This window comes from Nannobrachium achirus, assembly GCF_963921795.1.
Source record: "Nannobrachium achirus genome assembly, chromosome: 18".
In the NCBI taxonomy this organism is placed as follows: Eukaryota; Metazoa; Chordata; class Actinopteri; order Myctophiformes; family Myctophidae; genus Nannobrachium; species Nannobrachium achirus.
Window position 1 is genome coordinate 59,792,125 of NC_137825.1, and position 24,225 is coordinate 59,816,349.

The 24,225-nt window shown below is 42.2% G+C and overlaps 1 protein-coding gene across 1 annotated transcript in view; it reads left to right on the forward strand.

The window, feature by feature from the left end:
* The window catches only part of antxr1c (ANTXR cell adhesion molecule 1c), a gene marked incomplete at both ends in the record, with an annotated part of 156,242 nt that overhangs the window by 114,182 nt on the left and 17,835 nt on the right, over positions 1 to 24,225 (forward strand). Inside the window, 5 exons of the mRNA XM_080747017.1 lie at positions 8,248 to 8,343; positions 9,124 to 9,162; positions 10,520 to 10,621; positions 11,535 to 11,702; positions 12,485 to 12,565. Of these exons, the coding sequence (XP_080603143.1) occupies positions 8,248 to 8,343; positions 9,124 to 9,162; positions 10,520 to 10,621; positions 11,535 to 11,702; positions 12,485 to 12,565 (486 nt within the window). The remainder of the gene's footprint in view (positions 1 to 8,247; positions 8,344 to 9,123; positions 9,163 to 10,519; positions 10,622 to 11,534; positions 11,703 to 12,484; positions 12,566 to 24,225) is intronic.

Sequence of the window (24,225 nt, forward strand, 5' to 3'; positions counted from 1 at the left end):
AGGTTTTATGTTATTCACTGGTTGTGGGTTTTCAACTCCTCTACGCAGGGGCGTCACACCAAATTCTGGGCCCTGGGTACAAGGATTCACTGGGGGCCCCCCATGAATGTTAACTATTGAAAAATAGCAGATATACAAGCTCACAGCGCGGCACCGAGTGCCGCGCTGCAAGCTTGTAGATCTGCTATTTTTGAAAAATCTTGAAAATGTGTGCCAAGAAACCTATGTTTCCATGTCAGTGATGCTCAAACTTTTTCATGTGAAGGACCCCCGTCTCAAAATATTTAGTTCCAGGGACCCCCCAGAAGCAAAATTTGAGTTACAAATGTTCACTGAAAAAATACATGTATTCAAAGATTTGCGCACATTTTCACAACTTTTCAAAAATAGCAGATCTACAAGCTCGCAGCGCGGCACTCGGTGCCGCGCTGTGAGCTTGTATATCTGCTATTTTTCAGGGCCCCTCCACCTTGGGCCCCAGTAACTCAGTCCCACTTTCCTACCCCTTGTGACGCCCCTGCCTCTACGGTTCTGCCCTCCGTCTCCTGCTGTCAGCATTCCTGTCTGTCCGTCTCTCTCTCTCTCTCTCTCTCTCTCTCTCTCTCTCTCTCTCTCTCTCTCTCTCCTGTCTGTCCGTCTCTCTCTCTCTCTCTCTCTCTCTCTCTCTCTCTCTCTCTCTCTCTCTCTCTCTCTCTCTCTCTCTCTCTCTCCGCTCACTTTCTACCTCTTTCATCTCCTCATCGGTTTCCCTGTGTGGTTTCCCTTTTTTTCCTTCTGCAAACCAAACCACAGGGGAGGGGGGACCCCACCCCAAAACCCTGGAACCCATCGGGGTCGGGAGGTCAGAGGAGCGGGCTAGTAACCAGCGGCGGCTCCAGAGAATTGGGACTGGGGGGGGGGGGGGCTATGGGGAAGCTGGCTTTTTTAGAGCGGGGGCTAATTGATTTTGGCAACAAACAATAACTAGAAAAATATTGTTCCTTCGAAACAATTGTGGGCTCGCTTCAAGCCAGAAAACAATGGCTATAAAAGTACAAAATGTCAAGATCGCAGGCAGTGCTCACTTTGACGTTACTGACGTCAAAGATTGGTCCATTTTGTTCCAAAAATGTGTTGTGCAAAAGTTGACCCGCTGGTGGCGCTATAACAGGCCAATGTGAGAAGGGTGGTATCTGTTCCTTGACCTATTGGGAATGTGCTTGCAAGATTTCACGCACATTGCAGGCTGTGTTCATGATTTGAGGTGTTTTTGGCTTTGGCCACTTTATCGCTGCTTGCAGCTAGATTTATTATTATTATTATTTTTTTTTTTTGTGTGCACTTCATAGGCATGTTAGATAAAGGTCCTTAGATTGCGTGTAGAATGTTTCATGCAAATTGCAAAAAAAATCCTAGAATAAAAACGGGTTTAAGCGTTTTACAAACTGCTCAAAATTATATAGCGCCCCCCTTTGGCCATTTGGGGTAAGATTGGTTTCAGTGATATTTGAACTAACCCTCTACACTATTTTGTCATGAAAATGTGACTTTGTATGTATGTTTTAGAGGCAGAAGAATAATTTGCATAAAACTGCAATATTGTTTGAATTATTTAAAAAAGCATGTTTCAATGTTAAAGAAATCCGATCTGACAGATCTTTAGATATCGGTCCAAAGTTCACGTAAAAAAAGTTTTGTGCACGTGACGCGAAAATTCCAGAATAAAAGCGGGTTTACGCGTTTTACAAACTGCTCAAAATGGCGGAAAATCGAAGGGCGGAGCTTACTTAACAACAACACAGATGTCTTCCGCTTGAGTCAAAGCACGCGTGTAACAAGTTGCATGTCTTCAAACGAAACGAGTCATGACTTATGCCTGTTTGAAGTTTGAATTTTCAGACGCTTCGTATAGCGCCCCCCTTTGGCCAATTGGAATAAAATTGGTTTCAGTGATACTTTGACTAACCCTCCACATCTTTGCCAAATGCCATGAACGTGTAACTTTGCATGTATGATTTAGAGGCCGAAGAATAATTTGCATAAAACCGCAACATATATTGAATTATTAAAAAATCATTATTTAACGTACAAACTTCTCACCACATAGCCTGTGTAGATATAGGTTCAAAGTTCATGTGAAAAAAAGTTTCGTGCACTTGACGCGAAAATCCCAGGAGGAGATAGATTTTTACTGTTTTTCATATAATTCCGAATTGTGGGAGACCTAAAGGTCAGAGGTCAAAAGTTAGAGGGTAAAAGTTGTTCGGCATGAGGAGACGCATACGTGTATACAGGTTTCATGGCTGTACCTAAAACACAGCATGAGCTATACCTGTTCAAAGATCGCACTTTCGAAGGCTTCCTACAGCGCCACCATTTGGCCGATTGCTATAGAAAATGATAGCACACTTCGCCACTGTAAACTGAACACATTGATGTTTTTATTTTCATTTTCTCACTAAGTATGTAGGAGTAGAAAGGAACCGAAAATCCCGTCTACTTACTAGATAAACAAATAAATAAATAAATAATGACAATATCTAAAGTGTGCTCGCCAGGTACTGGCGAGCCCACAATGAATAGTACTGATGTGACAAACGTGATTCACTCGCACCTATAGGTTATGGATAACTGAACAGACCAGATCATTGGCGGTTTCCACCGCCAAATCTGAGGATCGGATAGGGTTGTTGTGAGGCTGAAGATGCTTTCCAGCATAAAAAGTATAATTTCATCGTATGGTTTACATAGAAGTGAGTCATTGTCTTTCACATATTCATATACATTTTATTTATTTATTTATTCCTTAAATGTTTTTCATCAGTATTGGGTTTGTGGGGTGGGGGGGCTTAAGCCCGTATCAGAGTGTACGGTGGAGACCTATCCACCGCAAATTTGAGGTGGAAAGCTTTCCACCTCAAGTCAGAAAATAAGTGCAGGCCATCATAGTCACGGCCCACGGTGAAGTCCTTTACCCCGTCTAGACCGGTTCAGGTCGACCAATCAGTGAACGGGATGTAGAGCCTGTCTGTCTGATAGTAAAAACAGAGAGATGTGTTGGGACTCACGGTGGAAAGCTCTCCACCGCAAGGAATGATGTAACGTTGTAGTTTCATGACTCAAAAAGACTCGAAAAGACTACACCGCGGTGTAAAGCCTTCCACCGCGGACCCGACTATGATACGGGCTTTAGGGGGTGCTACGCCTTCATCAAAGCCCCCTCTACCCCCCCGGAGCCGCCACTGCTAGTAACCCAGAAGGTCATGGGTTTGAAGCCCATACTTAGTGGGTACTTTGGCAGTAGGGGCCGTGTTGATGCAAACCCCCTGATCACCATAAACAGAGCGTGCTGCAGAGGTCACGAGCATGGCACTCAACCACCCCAACACGCACGCACGTCGCATGCACGCACGCATGCACGCACGCATGCACGCACACACGCACACACACACACACACACACTTCTCTGTTCAGTTCTTGTGCAGCGGTGCCCAAAAGGTAGATTGTAATCTACCAGTAGATCACAAAGGCTGTGCAGGTAGACCACATGTCGAAAACAATAAAATAACACCAGTAAGACTCCCTAATCGGGAGATAAGCGACCGTCAGCTAGCATACACAACTTTAGATGGCAATGGTAGCCAATAAGGAGGGAATATGGGAAATGGGACAGATCCATGTTGATGACATGACTGTAGAGATACTGCGTACCACTTTGCGTGATTTTAGGGTAAAATCTTTAGGAGCACTGTCCAAAAATATGTTTTGCAAGAACCGACCTCATGGTGGCGCTAGAAGAGGGGCATGTGAGAAATGAGGGGTGGAGGTTGTGGTTTGCCAGCCAAGGAGTGTGTGTGCAAAGTTTGGCATGGATAGGGGCAACGGTGTCGGAGATATGAGTAGGGGAAAAGTGTGCCGCCTCGCCTGCCGCACGATATGCCGATGTTCTATTTTTCCAGTGTTGCCGCGTGGTGAACATGTTCTCCCATGGTTCTCCCCACCGGGGGAAATGGATGTGCTGTGTGGCAGCGCGCCGCATCCAGTTGGGGTTACCGCGCGGCACTTCACGTGCGTCGATACCGCGACGCTACGCAGCCGCCTGCGTCCAGTGTGTGCTCCCCTTTACTTGACAGAAGGCGGTCATCTCTCTCGATTCTATTATAGGCAAACCCACAATGCAGTGCTTTGTTTTCAAGAGTTTTTTGACTGCCAATGTCAGTAGCTTTAAAAAACCTACAACTTCGCTACATAATGTGGGGGAAGCTTTTTTTCTTTTCACTATGGGCCAATTCCAAGTGCGTTTGCCCTCATGAAACGTCAGCATCGCTATTCCAAAGAAAGGAAACTTTTTTTTCCATTTTTGTGTGGCCACCCCTGGTCTACAGTATGTTTGAAACTTTCTGGACAGAATCAAATGTACATGGATGAGTACATATTATGAAGAACTATTGACAGATGAGATCACCGAGTAAGGAGCTGTCTTTAAAGCTACGGGGGAAGAACACAGGGCTAGTCATTGACAGCGACCATATGTTCCATGCAGAGCCAACCATCCATGGATAAAGAGAGATCAATTCCCCTGACTCCCCTCACTGAGCCAAAACCACCCGTATCCCACCCAGGCACGCTTTGCCAAGTACCTCCCAGAGCAGCCTCATCAGAGAGGGGGTATGGAGTCACTAGTTCTCCACACCACACCACACCACGCACGCACGCAAAAGTAGCACATCTACAAGCAGTGGCTGCTCCAGAGAATTGGGACTGGGGGGGCTATGGGGGAGCTGGCTTTTTTAGAGCAGGGGCTAATGAATTTTGGTAACAAACAATAATGAATAATACTAATACGATAAACAAGATTCTCTGGCTTAGGGTATTGATAACTGAACAGACCAGATCATTGATAGTTTTCAGCTCCACATCTGAGTACTGTAGGTGATCAAATAGGGTTTTTGTGAGGCTGAAGATGCTTTCCAGCATAAAAAAAGTACAGTTTTATATTATGATTTACATAGAAGTCAGTCAATTGTCTTTCACATATTTAATTTATTTGTTCCTTAAATATTTGTCATCACAATTGGGTGTGTGGGGTGGGGGGCTTAGGGGGTGCTAAGCCTTCACCAGGGGGGTGAAGCCCCCCCCCCCCCCCACACTGTCTACAAGCTCACAACACATTGCACTGCAACGAGTCGTGAGCTTATATGTCTGACATTTTCTACACCGATGTACAATACAGTTGCCATAGCTCAACCCCCTTATACCCCAACCTGAATCTTATAGCCTATAACTCCGAAAATCGTTTTAAACCATAAATAACCATGTCTCTTCTGCCAGGTTATCACACTCTTGTACGGACCAGGAGAATTGTTCTCACAATGTCTATCTCTCAAATTCCACATAATACTTGTGGGGACATTCGGGCATAGCAACAAACATGCGTACTAGGGCGTTAATGACTTGTGATTTTTGCAAGTCGACTCGACTCAGTAAAACGTTGAGTTGAAGTCGACTTTATCGTTTGATGATGTCATCACATCACACACGACCCCCCAATTATTTTGGGGGGTCACCAGATGATTAACTTAATGTGAAACATTGTTTTCTCACTCAACAGTAAACAAACCAACATAAGGTTTAAGTGCATAGAGGGTATCTGCATATTTCCAAAGTGACAATTTAAGGACTTTTTAATACCTCTAAAATAACAAATTAAACATTGTCCAAATTGTCAAATATATAGAGGCAGAAATTGTGAAAATAGCCGATCTACATGCTTACAAGGCGTTGTGAGCATGTAGATCTGCTATTTTCACAATAGAACGTTTTTTTTTTTCAACTTTGACTTTCGACTTTCACTGGTGGGAGTCGACTTGTGTAATGAAGTCGACTGTGTCGACTTGTCGACTTTTTTGTTAATGCCCTAGCGCACAAGCACACGAAAAACCACACACACACACACACACACGCACACGCGCACGCACACGCACGCACACACACACACACACACACACACACACACACACACACACACACACACACACACACACACACACACACACACACACCATCGTTGCCACAAGTTGCCTCCGAGATTAAACGGCCACACAACTCAGCCGCCTCCCCAAGACACTGTAGATGCATGGAGGAAAGTCTGACCACAAGAGATACACAGCCTGGGTTTAGTTGGTAATGGGAACCACACTGGCCTATCAGCCAGACCCCCACTCCTTCAAAAGACCCTCCATGGTCTGGTTAAGAACCTAGAGCTGCAAGCACATGTGTACTGTACTGTAGCTGGGATTGAAACTAGGGGTGTAACGATACATTTGAACAACGATACGATACACATCACGACACATGGTTGACGATACGATACATGGACGATATTGGTTCATTCATGGCGATACCATACGATACGATTCAATGATTTAAAATCGATATAGTAACTATTTAGCAAAGAAATGAAATATGTATAAAACGTGTAAAAAATCTATTATTATGGAAGTAAATGCGGTGATTATCTAGCAAATACATGGATATTATATTTCAACACATATGTACAAACCCACTTTGACATGAACACAGAGATTACACATATTTATCAATAGACCAAGAGTAGCTAGCGTATATGCAATGGAAAGGTAATTAAACCCCTCTTTTTCATTTTCCCTCTTAAATTTGCCAAATACAAGGCACAAATACTTAGTTTACATACAATCAATTATTTGCATTGCAAAACGATTCGATACCGATTACTGCATTTTAAAACGATACGATACGATGCAAAGCCAAAGTGGTACGATATTTTGCTTTTGCAAACGGTATAGTAGATCATTGCAAATTAATATCGATTTCTCGATTCAGTTACTATATCATTACACCCCTAATTGAAACGCACAGGTCTCCTAATTACTGTCTGTTCCTAAACTGTCTCCTCCGCTGCTTTCCTACTGTCTGTCTGTCTCTCCCAGTGGTGGAAAAAGTACTCACATTAAGTAAAAGTATCAATACTGCAATATAGATGTACTCTGTTACAAGTAAAAGTCCAGAATTCAAAATCTACTTGCGTAAAAGTATGAAAGTATTGGCATCAAAAAGTACTTAAAGTACCAAAAGTAAAATTACAAAATGTTTGAAAATAGCAGATCTACAAGCTCACAACGCGTCGCGATGCGACGCGTTGGGAGCTTGTAGATCGGCTATTTTCAAATAGCCACGGTATAAAATAGGGTTAAAGTGGTTTATGTATGTTTTATAAGAGTATAATTCATATCTGCAAAGTAACAAGTAACTAAAGTTCTCAAATAAATGTAGTGGATTAAAAGTACAATGTGCCTCTGAGATGTAGTGGAGTAAATGTAAAAGTATTGAAAATTGGAAATACTCCAGTAAAGTAAAAGTACCTCAAAACAGTACTTAAGTACAGTACTTAAGTAAATGTACTTAGTTACTTTCACACCACTGGTCTCTCCGATACTGTTCTTCTCAGCTTTCCTACCATTTGTCTCTCCTATACTTTCTCCATCCCTGCTTTCCTACTGTCTGTCGTGTCTACACTATACTATATATCTCTCTCAGCTTTCATACTGTAGGTCTCTCCTAACAACTGTCTCATCTTGGCCGGTTCCCTCTCAGCTTTCCTACCGTCTGTCTACACTACACTATACTATATCTCTCTCAGCTTTCCTAACGTCTTCTTTAGACATTTTTGCTCCATCTACAGTATATTGTTGCGACCGTCAGTCAAGTCGCAGTTACTATCAAAGCCTCCCCCGGCAGTCAGTCTGTCTGTCAGTCTGTCAGTCACACGTCACACTTTTGCCCTTCTCATATCTCCGCCACCGTTTCTCCGATCCATGCCAAACTTTGCACACACACTCCTTGGCTGCCAAACCAACCCCTCATTTCTCACATGGCCCTCTTCTAGCACCACCATTCAGGCCCATTCTTGCAAAACACATTTTTGAACACTGCTCTTACAGATTTTTCCCTAAAATCACGCAAAGTGGTACACAGTATCTCTAAAGTCATGTCATCAACATGGATCTGTCCCATTTCCCATATTCCCTCCTGATTGGCTACCATTGCCTTCTAAAGTTTGTGTACTCCCTAATCTCCCGATTAGGGAGTCTTACTGGTTTATGTTCTGTGTCTGATAATTTCTACCATGAGCGAATTGAAGAAGAAGAACTACAGAATTACAATCCTCCATCTCTTTACGGTTTCTTAATCCGTCAGTGTTAACGCTGGTGTTGTGTTCTTTCCTCCCAGTTCGATGGCACCATCCTGCTGATAACGTTACTGGTGTTGTTCCTGCTCCTGGCCCTGCTCTTCATGTGGTGGTTCTGGCCTCTCTGCTGCACCGTGGTACGTCACACCCTTACATCATCTAGAGTAGGCTACACATTTACACAAAGCTTCAGCATCTAAGCATCATACAAACAAAACTGAACGTTCCTAAACCTCGTGAACACCCAGCCTGTGGCCATTATTGCCCCAGGAAACAAAATAAAAACATTCGAGAATTGGCTGTCAGCCTATACATTCAGCCTAGTTGTAGATTATGCTATTTAAAAATGTGCCGTTTTATTAAGAGCGCATGTTGTTTTCCCATACCGCTTTGCACATAACGATGAAAACTGACCAAAATGTTGACACAGTTTTTTTTGTTAGTGCCGTGGTTGCAGCGAATACTTTTGATGTAGATATAACCTATGCAACACTACTAGGGCTGTCACTATGACATGACACTTTACCTGGCAATAAATTGTCTCTGAAATAATTGCGATTAACAATTTAATTGTGTTTTTGTAGTTACAATTACATTTCTGTTTGGCTTTTAGGCTTTGAAGTTGCACATGGCAGATATGACACATAACCTAAATATACAAATTCCTGACATATTTGACAACTTTATTCTTAAAAAAGAACATTCATAGTGGAAATAGACACTCACAACTCATCACATCATGATGCGTTGTGAGCTTGTAGATCTGCTATTTCTGCTATTTTTCAACATGGAAACGATTATGACGATTATAACAAAATAATTGCGATTAGACGATTATGTAAGAAATGACAGGCTTAAACACTGCTGTGATGTTTAATAAAGTGTGTTGTCTCCTTGTTCATTTTGCTGTGTTTCAGGTGATCAAAGAGCCCCCTCCACCTCCTCCCCCAGAGCCCGTAAGTTTGCTATTTTCGTGCGACAAAGCACAGTATGTAAAGGGCATGAAGTTAACTTGTGCTAGACATACAGTACACACATGCCTGCACATTGACAAAATACACATACAGACTATAAGTTTTCCTGCACAGGCAAAAGCACACACGCACGCACGCACGTACACACGCACCCACACGCACACACACACACACACACACACACACACACACACACACACAGTTTTGGACATATGAGGTTTCCACGCGACAGAGAGGACATGCCTGCACACCCATCAAAAGGGGTGATAATTGATCATAATACGTTTATTAGACACAGTATGGCAGTGGTTCTAAACCTGTGGGTCGGGACCCCAAGACAAGTAATTAAACCCCTCCTTTTAATTTTTTCTTCTTAAAAATGCTAAATACAATGCACACGTAGGTAGTATCGATACAATCGATTCTTTGCACTGCCGATTCGATACTATACGATGGCAACATGACTGGTGTCTTGCACGCGCGCAACATGCGTCATGTTGCCATACCTTAGCAACATGCATGATACCTTTATTTTAAGAAGTACATTCTATGTTTCCCCTGTTTCTACAGGTTGTTCAAGTGCAGCTAAACTTGGCATAAAATAGTAAACGTGCCACAATTAACAATAATGAATTGCACCTGTGCAGCTGACCTGCAGAACCTGGGAATAAAATGGGAATTTTAACCTGGGAATAAAAGTTTGGAGAATATAATTATAATACCTTGTTAAAGTGACCATTTTGTTAAATGTTGCATTTGTAGTTATTTTACTGTAATTTAACAACATAATAACCAGCACAGATAGACAAGGAGACATTCATGGATTTATATTTAAAAGTAACTTTTATTTCCCCCCCTGGACCCAGGGTATGGCAGCTGCATACCCCTGCCATACCCAATTGATGCCCCTGGCCCCCTGTGTGAACCACTCCCTGTAGGTCACCGGTTCAGGAGACCACAAACCCACTCCAGCTCACGTTCACCACATCAGTCCAAACCGCTGCAACCCACACCGAGCGCCCACTTCCTGGGCACTAACGCGCACGCTGCAACTTTACTTTGACTTCTCAGCTAAAGACTGGCACGTAATTTGTATACAGTGTAACTGTTGTGTATTGTAGTTTGTGTGCGCTTTAATTTGTCCCGTCGTGTAAACCGAACTCTTAAAACAAACTTCCGCAAGTGATGCGGTACGTAAGTAGGCGGGTGTGTGTTTTTGTTCTATAAACAGGAAGACGGTTCACGTATTCTGTGCTCTGTGTGTTCTTTGTGTGTGTGCTTTGTGTGTGTGTGTGTGTGTGTGTGTGCGTGTGCGTGTGTGTGCGTGCGTGCGTGTTAGGACTCGTCAGATGATGAGGACGGCATGCCCAAGAAGAAGTGGCCCACGGTGGATGCCTCATACTACGGAGGAAGAGGCGTTGGAGGAATCAAGAGGATGGAGGTGAGATACTATTCATTTACCGAATGTCTTAGTCGGGGGAACCTTAACAAAAAGTTTCTTCACCAATGTGTTTGTAAAGGTGTCTAGTAAAACATCCCACAAAGACTGAAATTCAGTTTCCCTAGGAGAATCCGTTACAGCTGCTGAAAGTTGGGGTCCCATTAACTTAACTATACAGGATAAAACACACAAAAATAAATATGCTTTAAAGCGGAAATAAGCATTTTTCTGCTGACATAAGCAGGAATCATGCAATTGCTTATTTAAAAAAAACATTTTTATTTTATTTTATTCAGGCGGCTAACAATGCTTCCTAAAGAAATATTGTGTGTGTGACACTTCCTGGGGCTACAATCTGCCTCCAAAACTATCATTTTTATCTGTGAGAAGTTCTGTCATTGGTCGATTAAACTGGGTGCCCATCCAAAATAACAGACCAATCAGGACCGCCTCTTGTTCTTGTTCAGATTGGTTGAGCTGTCTGTCAATCCTTTTAGCCCCAGTCTGCTGGTTCATGCACCAATGAGCTGCTAATGACAGAGCTTCTTACAGATAAAATAATAGTTTTGGAGGTAGACTGCGGCTCCTAGAAGCGCCACAGAGACTAGATTTTTTTTAGGGAGCATTGTTAGCCGCCTGAATATAATAAGCAATTGCATGATTCCTGCTTATGTCAGCAGAAAACTGCTTATTTCTGCTTTAAGTAGCATGTGGGGGGGTCAAACTAGGGTTTTTTTCATGATTCTGAATCCATTGCAAGCATTTGTTTTGCACAAAAAACATTCCTTTGAAGGCGGCTCACACAAAACTGTGAAAAGTGATGACTCATCACTAAACCATAGTGTTGCGAGGCCTTTTTTTAGTCAATACAAAATGTTAGTCAACACCATGGTGTGTGCATGCTTGGTTCTAGGTGCGCTGGGGAGGGAAAGGCTCTACAGAGGAGGGCGCCAAGCTGGAGAAACCCAAGAACGCCGTGGTGAAAATGCCCGAACAGGAGTTTGAACCGTACGAACCCAAACCCAAGAAAGTGCACAACAAGAAACCTCCACAGAACAGGAAGTGGTACACGCCCATACAGGTAAACACACAGCTGTTTCTTATTTGGTGCCGTGATCAGGGGCGTCACAAGGGGGGGAAGTGGGACTGAGTTACTAGGGCCCAAGGTGGAGGGCCCTGGAATTATTTTATACTTTAGCTATTGAAAAATAGCAGATCTACAAGCTCACAGCGCGGCACCGAGTGCCACGTTGTGAGCTTGTAGATCTGCTATTTTTCGGAGTTACTAGGGGACAAGGTGGAGGGCCTTGAATTATTTTATGCTTTAGCTATTGAAAAATAGCAGATGTACAAGATACAAGCTTGTAGATCTGCTATTTTTGAAAAGTCGTGAAAATGTGTGCAAATCTTTGAATATGTGTATTTTTTAAGCGAACATTTGTAACTCAAAAGTTGCTTCTGGGGGGTCCCTGGAACTAAATATTTAGAGATGGGGGTCCATGGTCAAATACATATAATTTTGGTGGTCCTTCACATGAAAAGGTTTGAGCACCACTGACATAGAAACATTTTCAAAAGACTTGCACACATTTTCACGATCTTTCAAAAATAGCAGATCTACAAGCTATATTTTCAATAGTTAAAGCACAAAATAACGCGTGATGAAGAACATTCATGGGGGGCCCGCCGTCAATCCTTGTACCCAGGGCCCAGAATTTGGTGCGACGCCCCTGGCCGTGATTGCATGAATATAACATGGAGGAGCTTCTTAGTCGTGACTGAATGGTTGCTGGTTTGAATCCCCAGGTCCTCCATGTGTTCAGAAGGTTATATAACGGTGTGTTTTGTGGCTGTCCTCCTCAGGGGAAACTGGACGCGATCTGGGCTCTGTTCCGCCGCGGTTACGACCAGGTGTCTCTGATGAGACCTCAGCCAGGAGATCATGTGAGTACCATGCACAGCAGTGCCCCATGGGCGGTGGTTCTCTACCTGTGGGTCGGGACCCCCAGGGGGGTCCCCAGATGATACTGAAGGGACAATTGAAGGACTTTTAAGTTCTTACAGTGCCAAAAGTGGCCTTCTCTGCCAATCGTCTTTTATCGTCTTTAAAAAAAAATAATAATAATAATAATCTTTTTCAAAAATGTTGTTTGGACCTCCAACAATGTACTAGGCGTGATCGTGATTGCGAAATTGCATGTTTAACCCCCATACCAACCCCATCTTTCAAACATGGCAGCCATGTTTGTTTACATTTGAAGAAAACATAAGGGCTGCTATCTCCTGAATGCCTGAATGGATTTCCAAGCGGATTTTTTTGGTTTGAAAGCTGTGAAAAGCGTGCACATGCATAGTGCATGATCTGTGCACGAATTTGTGCACCAGCGTGCACACTATTTTTAACCCTTTGTACCCTTTGGTGGCAATATAAGAGGTCCCACTTTGCATATGGCACTGAAGTTCTTAAGACCGTCTTAATACCTCAAAAGGTCAAACATAATGAACAAACTATACTCTAATAACTGGTCAAACATTGGCCAAATTGTTAAATAATAAAGAAACATACGTTGTGATCTACAAGAGGCGTTGTGAGCGTGTAGATCTGCTATTTTACCGATAGTTGAACGCATGAACTCCGGCCGTTGTTTCACACAGGTCTTTTTTTTTTTTTCATTCTCAAAAAACACCTGCAATGTAGTGCATTTGAAACTACATTGCAGTGCACATCATGGGGTGATCACTGCTTGCCTCCTGTGAATTGTTTTATTTTTATTTGTGTTTATTTTCTGTTTATTTCGTTGCTGAGTGAGGTCAGCAGACAAAGTGAAGCGAGTGAGATGAAAAAGACCTGGGTGAAATGTGCCAATCTCAATCAGTACATTCCAAGGGCTTGTCAGGGTGGGGGGTCCCCAGGTCAAATGTGATTATTTTGGGGGGTCACGACCTGAAAGGGTTGAGAACCAGCGCGCTATGGGACAGGGGGCCGCCAAGCAGAGGTGGAAAAAGTACTCACATTTTATACTTAAGTAAAACTATCAATATTGCACTGTAGATGTGCTCCGTTACAAGTAAATGTCCAGAATTCAAAATGTACCTGAGTAAAACTATGAAAGTATTGGCATCAAAATGTACTTAAAGTACCAAAAGTAAAGGTAGGCTACTAAATGTTTGAAAATAGCAGATCTACAAGCTCACAACGCGTCGCATCACGACACGTTGTGAGTTTGTAGATCGGCTATTTTCAAACAGCCTAGGTATGAAATAGGGCTAAAGTGGTTTATGTATGTTTTATCCACCTGTTTCCGCGGGAGTTTACTGGAGATTATTTGGACCTGTTTGGACCACACTTCCGGTTTAACAGCAGACATACAAGCACACGTCGCGTCGCAGATGCAGCCTGTTGTGAGCTTGTAAATCAAGCGCAGACGCTCGGTACAGCGTCTGCGCAATGCACTATGGGGCGTTGGAAACTTGTGGATAATATTATAATTTATATAAATTATAATATTATAAAACATACATAAAACATTAGCAGACATATGTCTGCTTAATAACTAGTAACTAAAGTTTTCAAATAATTGTAGTGGAGTACAAGTACAATATTTGGATCCGAGATGCAGTAGAGTAGAAGTAAAAGTATTGGAAATTGGAAATACTCAAGCAAAGTACATATACTTCAAAAGTGTACTTAAGTACAGAACTTACCGGTAAGTAAATGTACTTAGTTACTTTACACCACTGCCAAGGTGCACCAGCACACAGAGGCTTTGGTTATTTTGGGGTCCTTTGGCACTAAGGGAATACAACAAAACAAATAACTCAGTTTGACATACCGTAGACTTTAGTTTATGGTACACCATTCCAGTTTGCTTTGGTTTACTCTCTCTGCATTTAGATTAGCTACATTTAGTTTAGTCTAGTTTAGTGTTGTGTAGTCTAGTGCAGTGGTTCTCAACCTGTGGGTCGGGACCCCCAAGGGGGTCCCCACATTATTTTGGGGGGTCCCCATATGATTAACTTAATGTGCAACATTATTTTCTCCCACAACAGTAAACAAACCAGCATAACATTTAAGTGTCTTGAGGGTATCTGCACATTTGTAAAGTGGCAATTTAAAGACATTTAAATATTTTTTAATACCTCTACAATGACAAATTAAACATTGGCCAAATTGTCAAATATTAGAGGCAGAATTTGTGAAAATAGCTGATCTACATGCTCACATGTCGCGGTGCGAGGTGTTGTGAGCATGTAGATCTGCTATTTTCACAATAGAACCGTGTTATACAAAATGTAATGCCTCAACTCTTAGTGCTCGTCAGCACTCAGTGCCGCGCTGCGAACTTGTATATCTGCTATTTTTCAATAGTTAAAGCACAAAATAATGTGGCGTTTTACTCCTCTCCTCTCTCCCAGCCTGCTCCCTGCTGGGGCCCAGGTTGCTTGTTAGCTGGAATTCCACATTTTTTAGAGCTTTTTTTGTTTCTTGGCACCGAAAGTAATGGAAGCACGAGGGGGGGGAATCGGCCGCCAGATTATGAGCTCTCTGGATCTCGACCGCAACGACACAGAAAGCTTCACCGCCAGATGGACGGTTACCAGTGTTGGGGAGGTTACTTTGAAAGCGTAACTTTTACAGTTACAAGTAACTCACCATGGCTGTAACTTGATCAAGTTAAAGTTATACCCCTGGAGAAATATAACTTATAAAGTTTCAAGTTACATAGAAAAAGTAACTTGAGTAACTTGAGTTACTTTTTTTTCAGCGTTAAATTGAGAAAATATAATATCCTACAAAAAAAGTCACATGCCAGCAGAAATATGCCTCTCAACTCAGTAGGTTTTATTTCAAAAAGGTTGACATTTTCTTTAGTAAACAACTGTGTTCCTAAAATAAAGTTAAAAAAAGAAGAAAATTATGATCTGTTGAGGACATTTGATCGCCAATCTTAACAAAACTTAAATGTAAAATTATAACTTCGCTTGTAACCTTTTGTAACTTGTAACTTGAGCCAAAAATGACCCAAAAAGTATCATAGTTTCTTGACGAGTTACAGAAATAAGAAATATGAATGTAACTCAGTTACCAGCAAGTTACAGCAAAATGTAACTTAGTTACATAACTCAGTTACATGTAACTTTAACTTCACCAACACTGACGGTTACACAAATATTCACTCACAGACAAGACAGATAAACCATCATTCTGATGCACATGGAGTTTTGTTAAGAATGTGTTTTTTTTTGTTTGTTTTTTTAACCCGGAGAATAACTGCTTACCACAGCCTCCAAATGCAAAGGTTACATGACGTATTTCTCTCTCTCTCTCTCTGGTTTCTTCCCAAAAGCAACGTTATTTCAAAAAGTCAGAGGAAGTGTCTATAACTTAAGACTTGTTAATTGTAGAACGGTGACTTTAGTCGTTAAACCTCACTTCATTCTATCCTTACAGAATACAAACACAAATATACTTTTCTCATCTTTCTCCCTGCTTTCCCTCTGCTGCTGCTTTCTCGTTCAATGACGGCCATCCTATTCTGCTGAATTTTGAAATTCAGGGTTGACGCATGACGCAATGCTTATTCTAGAGAATTCGTTTCTCTCTCGCTCTCTACCTCCTCCTCCCTCTCTCTCTCACACAGGGTTGCCGACGCATGTCACATTTGCGGTTTGTTACGAACTCGCAGAAAAATGTCCCCAGGCCAGCGGGCTGTAGGCCGTCTTCCAGCTCGTGTAATAGTGTTTGATTTCAAAGCGCAGGAGGAAATGAGTGCAGGACACCAGTGGCGTCAGTTCAGAAAAAGCTAAGGTATGGCAACATGACTGCAAGACAGACACCAGTCATGTTGCCATACCTTAGCAACAGGCATGATACATTTATTTTAAGAAGTACATTCTATTTTTCCCCCAGTTTATACGGTTTCTTGGGCTGGATATGGCAGCCTGGAACGGTTGTTCAAGTGCAGCTAAACTTGACATGTTAGTAAACATGCCACAATTAACAATAATGAATTTCACCTGGGGAACCTGGGAATATACCATTTTGTCAAGATAGGGGGAATACAAGTGTGGAGAAAATAATCATAATACCTCGTTAAAGTGACCATTTTGTTAAATTTTGCATTTGTAGTTATTTTACTGTATTTAACAACATAATAACCAGAACAGATAGACAAAGAGACATTCATGGATTTACATTTAAAAGTAACTTTTATTTTCCCCCCTGGACCCAGGGTATGGCAGCTGCATACCCCTTCCATACCCAATTGACGCCCCTGCAGGACACGTCTTTTCATTAGCAAGTGTGACCTGAGGAGAACTCTTAATCTGTTCGCCTCGTGTTGCAGCAACTCTGGCAACAACACAAAACAAACTCTTTGAATAAAGCGAGAGACACTTGAGGAAGGCAACTCTAATTTATCCTTACGGCACTTTGACAAATAGGGTTTCTCACAGCAAAACAAAACCGTCTAGTGATGATTTAAGCCAGCATAAAAAAACGAAAAGAATGAATCCCAAAGGAAAATCAGCTGTCAGCAGCCATTAAAGATCAACTTTAGTTTTTTTTACAACAAGGGTTCATATTTTAGATTGTAATTAAAGAATATAAAAGATGAGTGTTACAATTATTTGATTTACTTCTTTCTATTGTTTTAGAGATTCCTATTTCAGTGGTTGGGGGCATGCGCAAAAGTGGCTAAATATGTCATTTTACACAGAATAAGCCCTTTCCCAAGATACAACACAAACTTTCATGGTTGGATGTTGGATGTTGGATGTTCATGGGGGCTAGAAGTGTTACTGTAAATAGCAATGAAGAAACTGCTGGCTTATTGTGTCTAAAAAGACATATTTAGCCACTTGTACGCATGCCCCCATGCGTACGCATGCCCCACATTTTAGCACGGTACGCGATAAAACACAAAGCAAATGAAAACATTTCAACACTCACTTTTTCTTTTCTCTAATTACAATCTAAAATATGAACCCTTGTTGTGAAAAAACTAAGTTGTCCTTTAACAACGTAAGTCTGTTACTCTTCGCTGTGCGACAAATAGCACAAACAGCTGATCTACAAGCTTTTAATATGCTGTGGGCTTGTTGATTGATTGGCAAAAAAGACACAGCTAATATGTAGATGAAACAAACGTTAGAATTTTAATTTTCCATTAAATTAGAGATGCACACAGAGATGGCCACACATGCTTTGCATAAGTGTAAGGTTAACCTGTGACCTTGTGTGTGACCTCTGACCAAGCACAAAAGCAAAATCAATAGCGCAGATCCATCTAATCCATAGCATTAGCCAAGTTTATATGATTGGGATTAAAACTGTCTGAATTGTTGCTGTAACTTTCTTTTCTTTAACACGGTTCTGTTGTGAAAATAGCCGATCTACATGCTCACAACGCCTCGCAGTAGATCATCTTTTTCACAATTACTGCCTCTAATATTTGACAATTTGGCCAATGCTTAATTTGTCATTTTAGAGGTATTAACAAGTCCTTAAATTGTCACTTTAGAAATGTGCAGATACCCTCCATACACTTAAACTTTATGTTGGTTTGTTTACTGTTAAGTGAGAAAACAATGTTGCACATTAAGTTAATCATCTGGGGACCCCCCAAAATAATGTGGGGACCCCCCTGGGGGTCCTGACCCACAGTTTGAGAACCACTGACTTACAGCACCTTACATTTATGTCAAATTATGTCACTCTTTCCCCATAAGATACAGTCACGAGGAAAACTTGAAAGAATTCTGTTTCCATTAAAGGACAGATTGGACCAAAATAGAGAGAGGGCGAGTTAACCAATCTACAACAGATTGAACCAAAATAGACAATCTACAAGGAGCACTTGAAAGCATCAGAAACAGATGTCGGTGTGTGTGTGTGTGTGTGTGTGTGTGTGTGTGTGTGTGTGTGTGTGTGTGTGTGTGTGTGTGTGTGTGTGTGTGTGTGTGTGTGTGTGTGTGTGTGTGTGTGTGTGTGTGTGTGTGTGCGTGCGTGCGTGCGTGCGTGCGTGCGTGCGTGCGTGCGTGCGCATGTGTGTGTTTGCAAAAATCTTGAAAATGTTTACAACTAATGATTTAGAAGGAATTTGTAGAATTAGCCTTGGGTCTTAATTGGTACATTTATACATGAATGCATACAGTGAGGTACAAACAATAGGAAACATGGCCTCAAGGATGTTGACACACATTGTACATGCTTCTCACTCTCTTTCTCTTTCTCTCTCACGCACACGCACACACACACGCACACGCACACACACACACACACACACACACACACACACACACACACACACACACACACACAGTGTGTCTGTTGAAGTCATTCCAGATTGCAGGCAGACAGACATGTCATTCCATCGCCGTCATGTTTCTTGCATTGCCGCGCCTCGCTCTATAGCAGCAATGACACCCCAGATGCAAATGTTACAGCCAGATCATAAATCTCTGCTTCAGCACGCAGCTCATGCAGTCCAACTACTGACATGGGACAGTGTCTGTAGGAAGGGAATATCTTCAGAAACAGTGTCAAATCCTGGAATAAATTCCTTACCAAAAAATGTCTTCACCAATGTGTTTGTAAAGGTGTCTAGTAACACATCTCACAAAGACTGAAATTCAGCTTCCCTAGGAGAATCCTTGACAGCTGATGAAAGTTGGGGTCCCATTAAATTAACTATACAGGATAAAACACACCAACATGAATATGCTTTAAGTAGCATGTGAGGGGTCAAACTAGGGGTTTTTCATGATTCTGAATCCATTGCAAGCATTTGTTTTGCACAAAAAAGATCTGGCCTAGAATATCACCTGATTTCAACCAACATAAATCCTGCACACGAAAACGGACGTCCTGGATTAATCAGAGAGGGTCCGATCGAGGCCAGATAAATATCATAACTAGTCAGATATGTCCCAGAATATAACCTTACATGCTCATATTTCAACTAAAATTACAAACAATAACAATAATCCGTAAATCCATATATGACGTCCTGGTAATGACGTCAAGATCATCCTCATATGGGCTGTGATCTGGCCTAGTTCTGAACGTCACCGGAGTCACCGGAGGACGTTATCATAACGTCAACATGGCGTCATTTGGCTTGCAGGGACTCGTCTAACCTACAGGAAACCTCCAACAGTGGAACAAATTAGTATCTCTCATGAGGCATGACATAAGAAAGCAAAACGTGTAATTTTTTGTCAATTAACACAACATCCTTGTAGAAATGGGTCCCTGCAGTATGTGACGGGGTCATCCCTATGTTCCCCCGGTTCTATGTTTCTGGGTTGTATGTTCCTATGTTCCCCGCTTATCAAAGGATACGTGACTCCCACCTCCCTTCATCCTGACCTTTCTTTCTTTATTCTTTATTCATACGGATCCCCATTAGCTGCCACCAAAGTAGCAGCTACTCTTCCTGGGGTCCACAAAAAACATAACAATACATAGTACAATACATAACACAACACAATACAATAAAAACATGTAGTCTTACAAAAAAAAAAGATTCAAGACAATGGTCAATTAATTTAAAATAAATGAGGATAATTAGTCAAATGTCTTTTAAGGAGTCTCTTAAAACTAGCCTTACTGGGTGCTTCAGTGATCATATTCGGTAACGTGTTCCATATATTAATTGCCCTATACATTACAGATCTGCACACTGCATTTGTTCTGGGTTTTTCTTTAACCATGTCACCCCTAGTAGCCTGCCTGGTAGCATGATTATGACGATCTCTCACATATTGTACCTTAACACACCTTGTGTGTGTGTGTGTGTGTGTGTGTGTGTGTGTGTGTGTGTGTGTGTGTGTGTGTGTGTGTGTGTGTGTGTGTGAGCCAGACTGTAGTCTGTTTGAAGTTAGGGGAGGAGAGAGAGTGTGAATAACTTCTTACCTGTCATTCTATCCACACTGCAGTCCAGGGACGCGCAGAGAATGTTAGAGAGGAGCCTGGGGCTGACATTTCTAAAAGGGCCTTTTGGTGGAAATATCGAAAATGGCAGACCTCCAAGCTCACAACGTGTCGCAGTCGGCTATTTTCGGTGCGTTAAACCACTCATATGCATACTTTCTACACAGAAAGGGCAATTCTTTCAGCATAAGATGCTGCATTCACGTTCAGGAGAGTTTGGACAAGGCAATTCTCTTGAATGCTGCCTTCAGGTATGGCATGGAAAGAGGGCAAAGAGGGCATTTCTTTCACCATAGTAAAAACTGCATTCCTGGTCTGGAGAGGGCATTTTTTACAGACGGAAAAAAAGGGCAGGGGCTCAAGCCCCCTTTGATGTCCATAGCCATGTTTCCATAAGCTTATTCGAAAATAGGAAGCAAATTATGAGAAATCCGCATTAAGACAAAGCGAATTTAGCCTGTTTCCATTTGCGGGTGTCATTCGAATTAGCGACGGTTGCATGAGTTGATCGGGCTGACATTTTCAGACCGAACCGAGACGTGAGCACTGCACTACTGCTGTGACTCGATCGCTGCACAGTGCACACTCATCCTGCAAGTTTCAGCCTCCTCTGGAGTGTGGCCGATCTGCAAGCTCACAACGCAGCGCGGAGACGCGGATGCAAGCTGCTGTGAGCTTGTAGATCGTCCACTTTTGGCACGCAACACCTTGTGATGAGGAAGGGTTAGCCACGGATGGCTTGACTCCGGGAGGTGAAAACGGGAGGAATTTACACACGGTCCGTGTCACTCCGTGTGTAACAAACAACCGGTTTGATTTGTGAGCTAACGCTATACAATGGACGTTAAAGGAGAGTTTCTGGGTAAAATAGACCCCCATACCTTTTTAAATGACACCCCATAGTCCCAAAGAAGCATTATAATCCATTTTTGATTGCAGCTTCTACTCGACCATGGCTCCATAATGGACTGCGTCTATTCAATGTCTAATCCGGTTATTTTTCTTGCTTCAAAGTCCATTTTTTCGCTCCGTATCAGTTCCCCGTACTGTATATAGTTCATCAAAGCATTTTCTTCTCCAGGGCGCAGCCATTGTTGTTGTGAAAAAGCTACTCTTTTCGAGTCTTGTTCAGCTTGAACTCCCGCCGTCTCTCGCGGGACAAGACTGAGAGTAGAGCAGCAGCAGCAGAACCTGTAGAAAGCTGTTGACATTGAATAGACGCGGTCCATTATGGAGCCATGGTCGAGTAGAAGCTGCGATCAAAAATGGATTATAATGCTTCTTTGGGACTATGGGGTGTCTGAACCATCTCGCAAGCTTGGGAGAAGACATTTAAAAAGGTATGGGGGTCTATTTTACCCAGAAACTCTCCTTTAAGCGGTAGGGGAAAGTGTTAAGCTGGAGGACGATATGGACCCAGGACTTCATAATTTATTCGCATTTATTGTCTGACCCGTTTCCATTCACAAATGCCCAGTTTATTCGATAAAGCCTCAAAATCCACCTCCTCCAAGCGGATAAATGTTTTTGCGGATAATGAAAGTTTATTTGAATTTTGAAGTGTTTCCATAAAAAGATTTAAGCGCAAAAGGCTTAATGCGCATTAAGAGGCTTTATGGAAACGCCACTTATGTGTGCACGTGCCTGCTGCAGTCATATTGCGTCTTGTCACCTCAACTCAACTCAAAACAAAAACAAATGAATTAACTCCACCAAAAGTATGTTCGTCTTTACGAGAATCCAACCCGGAAACCATTATGTTACAAATCATATGACACTTCCTCCACTTCAAGGCGGGACCAGACAGCATGTCTAAACTGAAGCAGCTGGAAGCTCTTGCTGTCAGAAGGCCCTTGGGGACCACCTCTCCCCTGGGCTCTTCCACACAGAGCCGCAGCTCACCGCTGCAGCCAATTAGTCGCAATTAGCAGCGCCTGGCTCCACCAATCAGAGGCACAGAGACAAACCCCTCCCACATCCCCGCGCAGCAGAACAACACGGTTCAAGCAGTGCTGTGTCAGCTAAGGCTGGAAAACCTTAGATAACCTTGAATACTTCAGTAACGATATGACTCACGATAAGTACAAAAAAATGCAGCATATGCAGTATTTTTTATGTAATTTCGCTTCAGGTTAAGTTTTGCAAACTAAAGACATACTAATTCAAGAAATTAAAACAAAGCCTTAATGCAATAATAATATTATTCAGGATGGAAATGAAATTGTTCTTTTTAGCCCGATAAATTAGTGAAACAATTGTTCAGTTTGTGATACAAGCACCAAATTTTGCACAAGGTTTCCTCTGGACCTACTTTTCCCCAAAAAGCACGTTAGCCACTCAAAAAAATACAATAGGTTGGGGGGTCCCATTGACTTTCTGTACAGGAAAATAATATAAAACAATTAATCTGCTTTAAATAGCATGTGAGGGGTCAAACTAGGGGTTTTTCATGATCCTGAATCCAATGCAAGCCTTTGTTTCACATGACAAACATTCCTTGGGCTAAAACTGCCCCAGAAAACTATGATTTAGTGATGAGTCATCCCTTTTCACAGTTGTGTGGGGGCCGTTTTTAGCCCAAGGAATGTTTTTTGTGCAAAACAAATGCTTGTATGTACAGTATGCTTGTATCACAAAGTGAACGTTTGTGTCACTAATTTACCGGGCTAAAGTAGTTTCATGAGGGATTACTAGGAAGTACTTGATATCAACAGAAAGAACTTGTAGATCTCGCGCCGGTTGTGGCCCTGTTTTCTCCTCTCTCTCTCTCTCTCTCTCTCTCTCTCTCTCTCTCTCTCTCTCTCTCTCTCTCTCTCTCCTTCGTACTGAACCCACTCACCCATTTTTCTTGTTAGTTTAGCATAGGTTGAGTTCAGTGTGATGTAGAGCAGAACGCCAGGGTGTGTGTGTGTGTGTGTGTGTGTGTGTGTGTGTGTGTGTGTGTGTGTGTGTGTGTGTGTGTGTGTGTGTGTGTGTGCCAGCAGGGTCCTACGGTGTATCATTACCAAGCCCGGTCTGATATAGTCATTTCATGGGTTTGGCCCCATGCCCAGTGGTGTAAAGTACTTTTACTAACTGTACTTAAGTACGGTTTTGAGGTATTTGTACTTTACTTGAGTATTTCCAAATTCCAATAATTTTACTTCTACTCCTCTACATCTCGGATCCAAATGTTGTACTTTTACTCCACTGCATTTAGATAGATAGATACCTTTATTATCCCACGGGGGGAATTCAGTTGCCCAGAGGCAGCACAGCAGTTTAAAGTTACAAGTTACAAAGAAGTAAGAAAAAGAAAAAGAGTACTGTAGTGTACAATCCAAAGAGCAAGCACCAAAAAGAATAAAGTGTCGAAAACATATTTCAAAAAAGGAAAATATATTGTGGAGACTGAACCCAAACCAAGGCACAAGAGAGCAAAGACAGTGTTGCCAACTCGGGCATTTATTGAACAGTTCTTATTTTACAACAGCATTGTAATGCAACGTAGCATGAATGAACAACATAAATGTGAATAACTGAAATTGTCTTTTAATAAATCAACACAAGGTTTTCCCGGGACGGGGCTGTCGTTTCTCCTCTTCGTGGGGCGGCCGGGGGGGGTAGGTAAGAGTTACTTTAAAGGGGTTTCCCTCCACAGGAAACAGGCGAGTATAATTCCATTGTA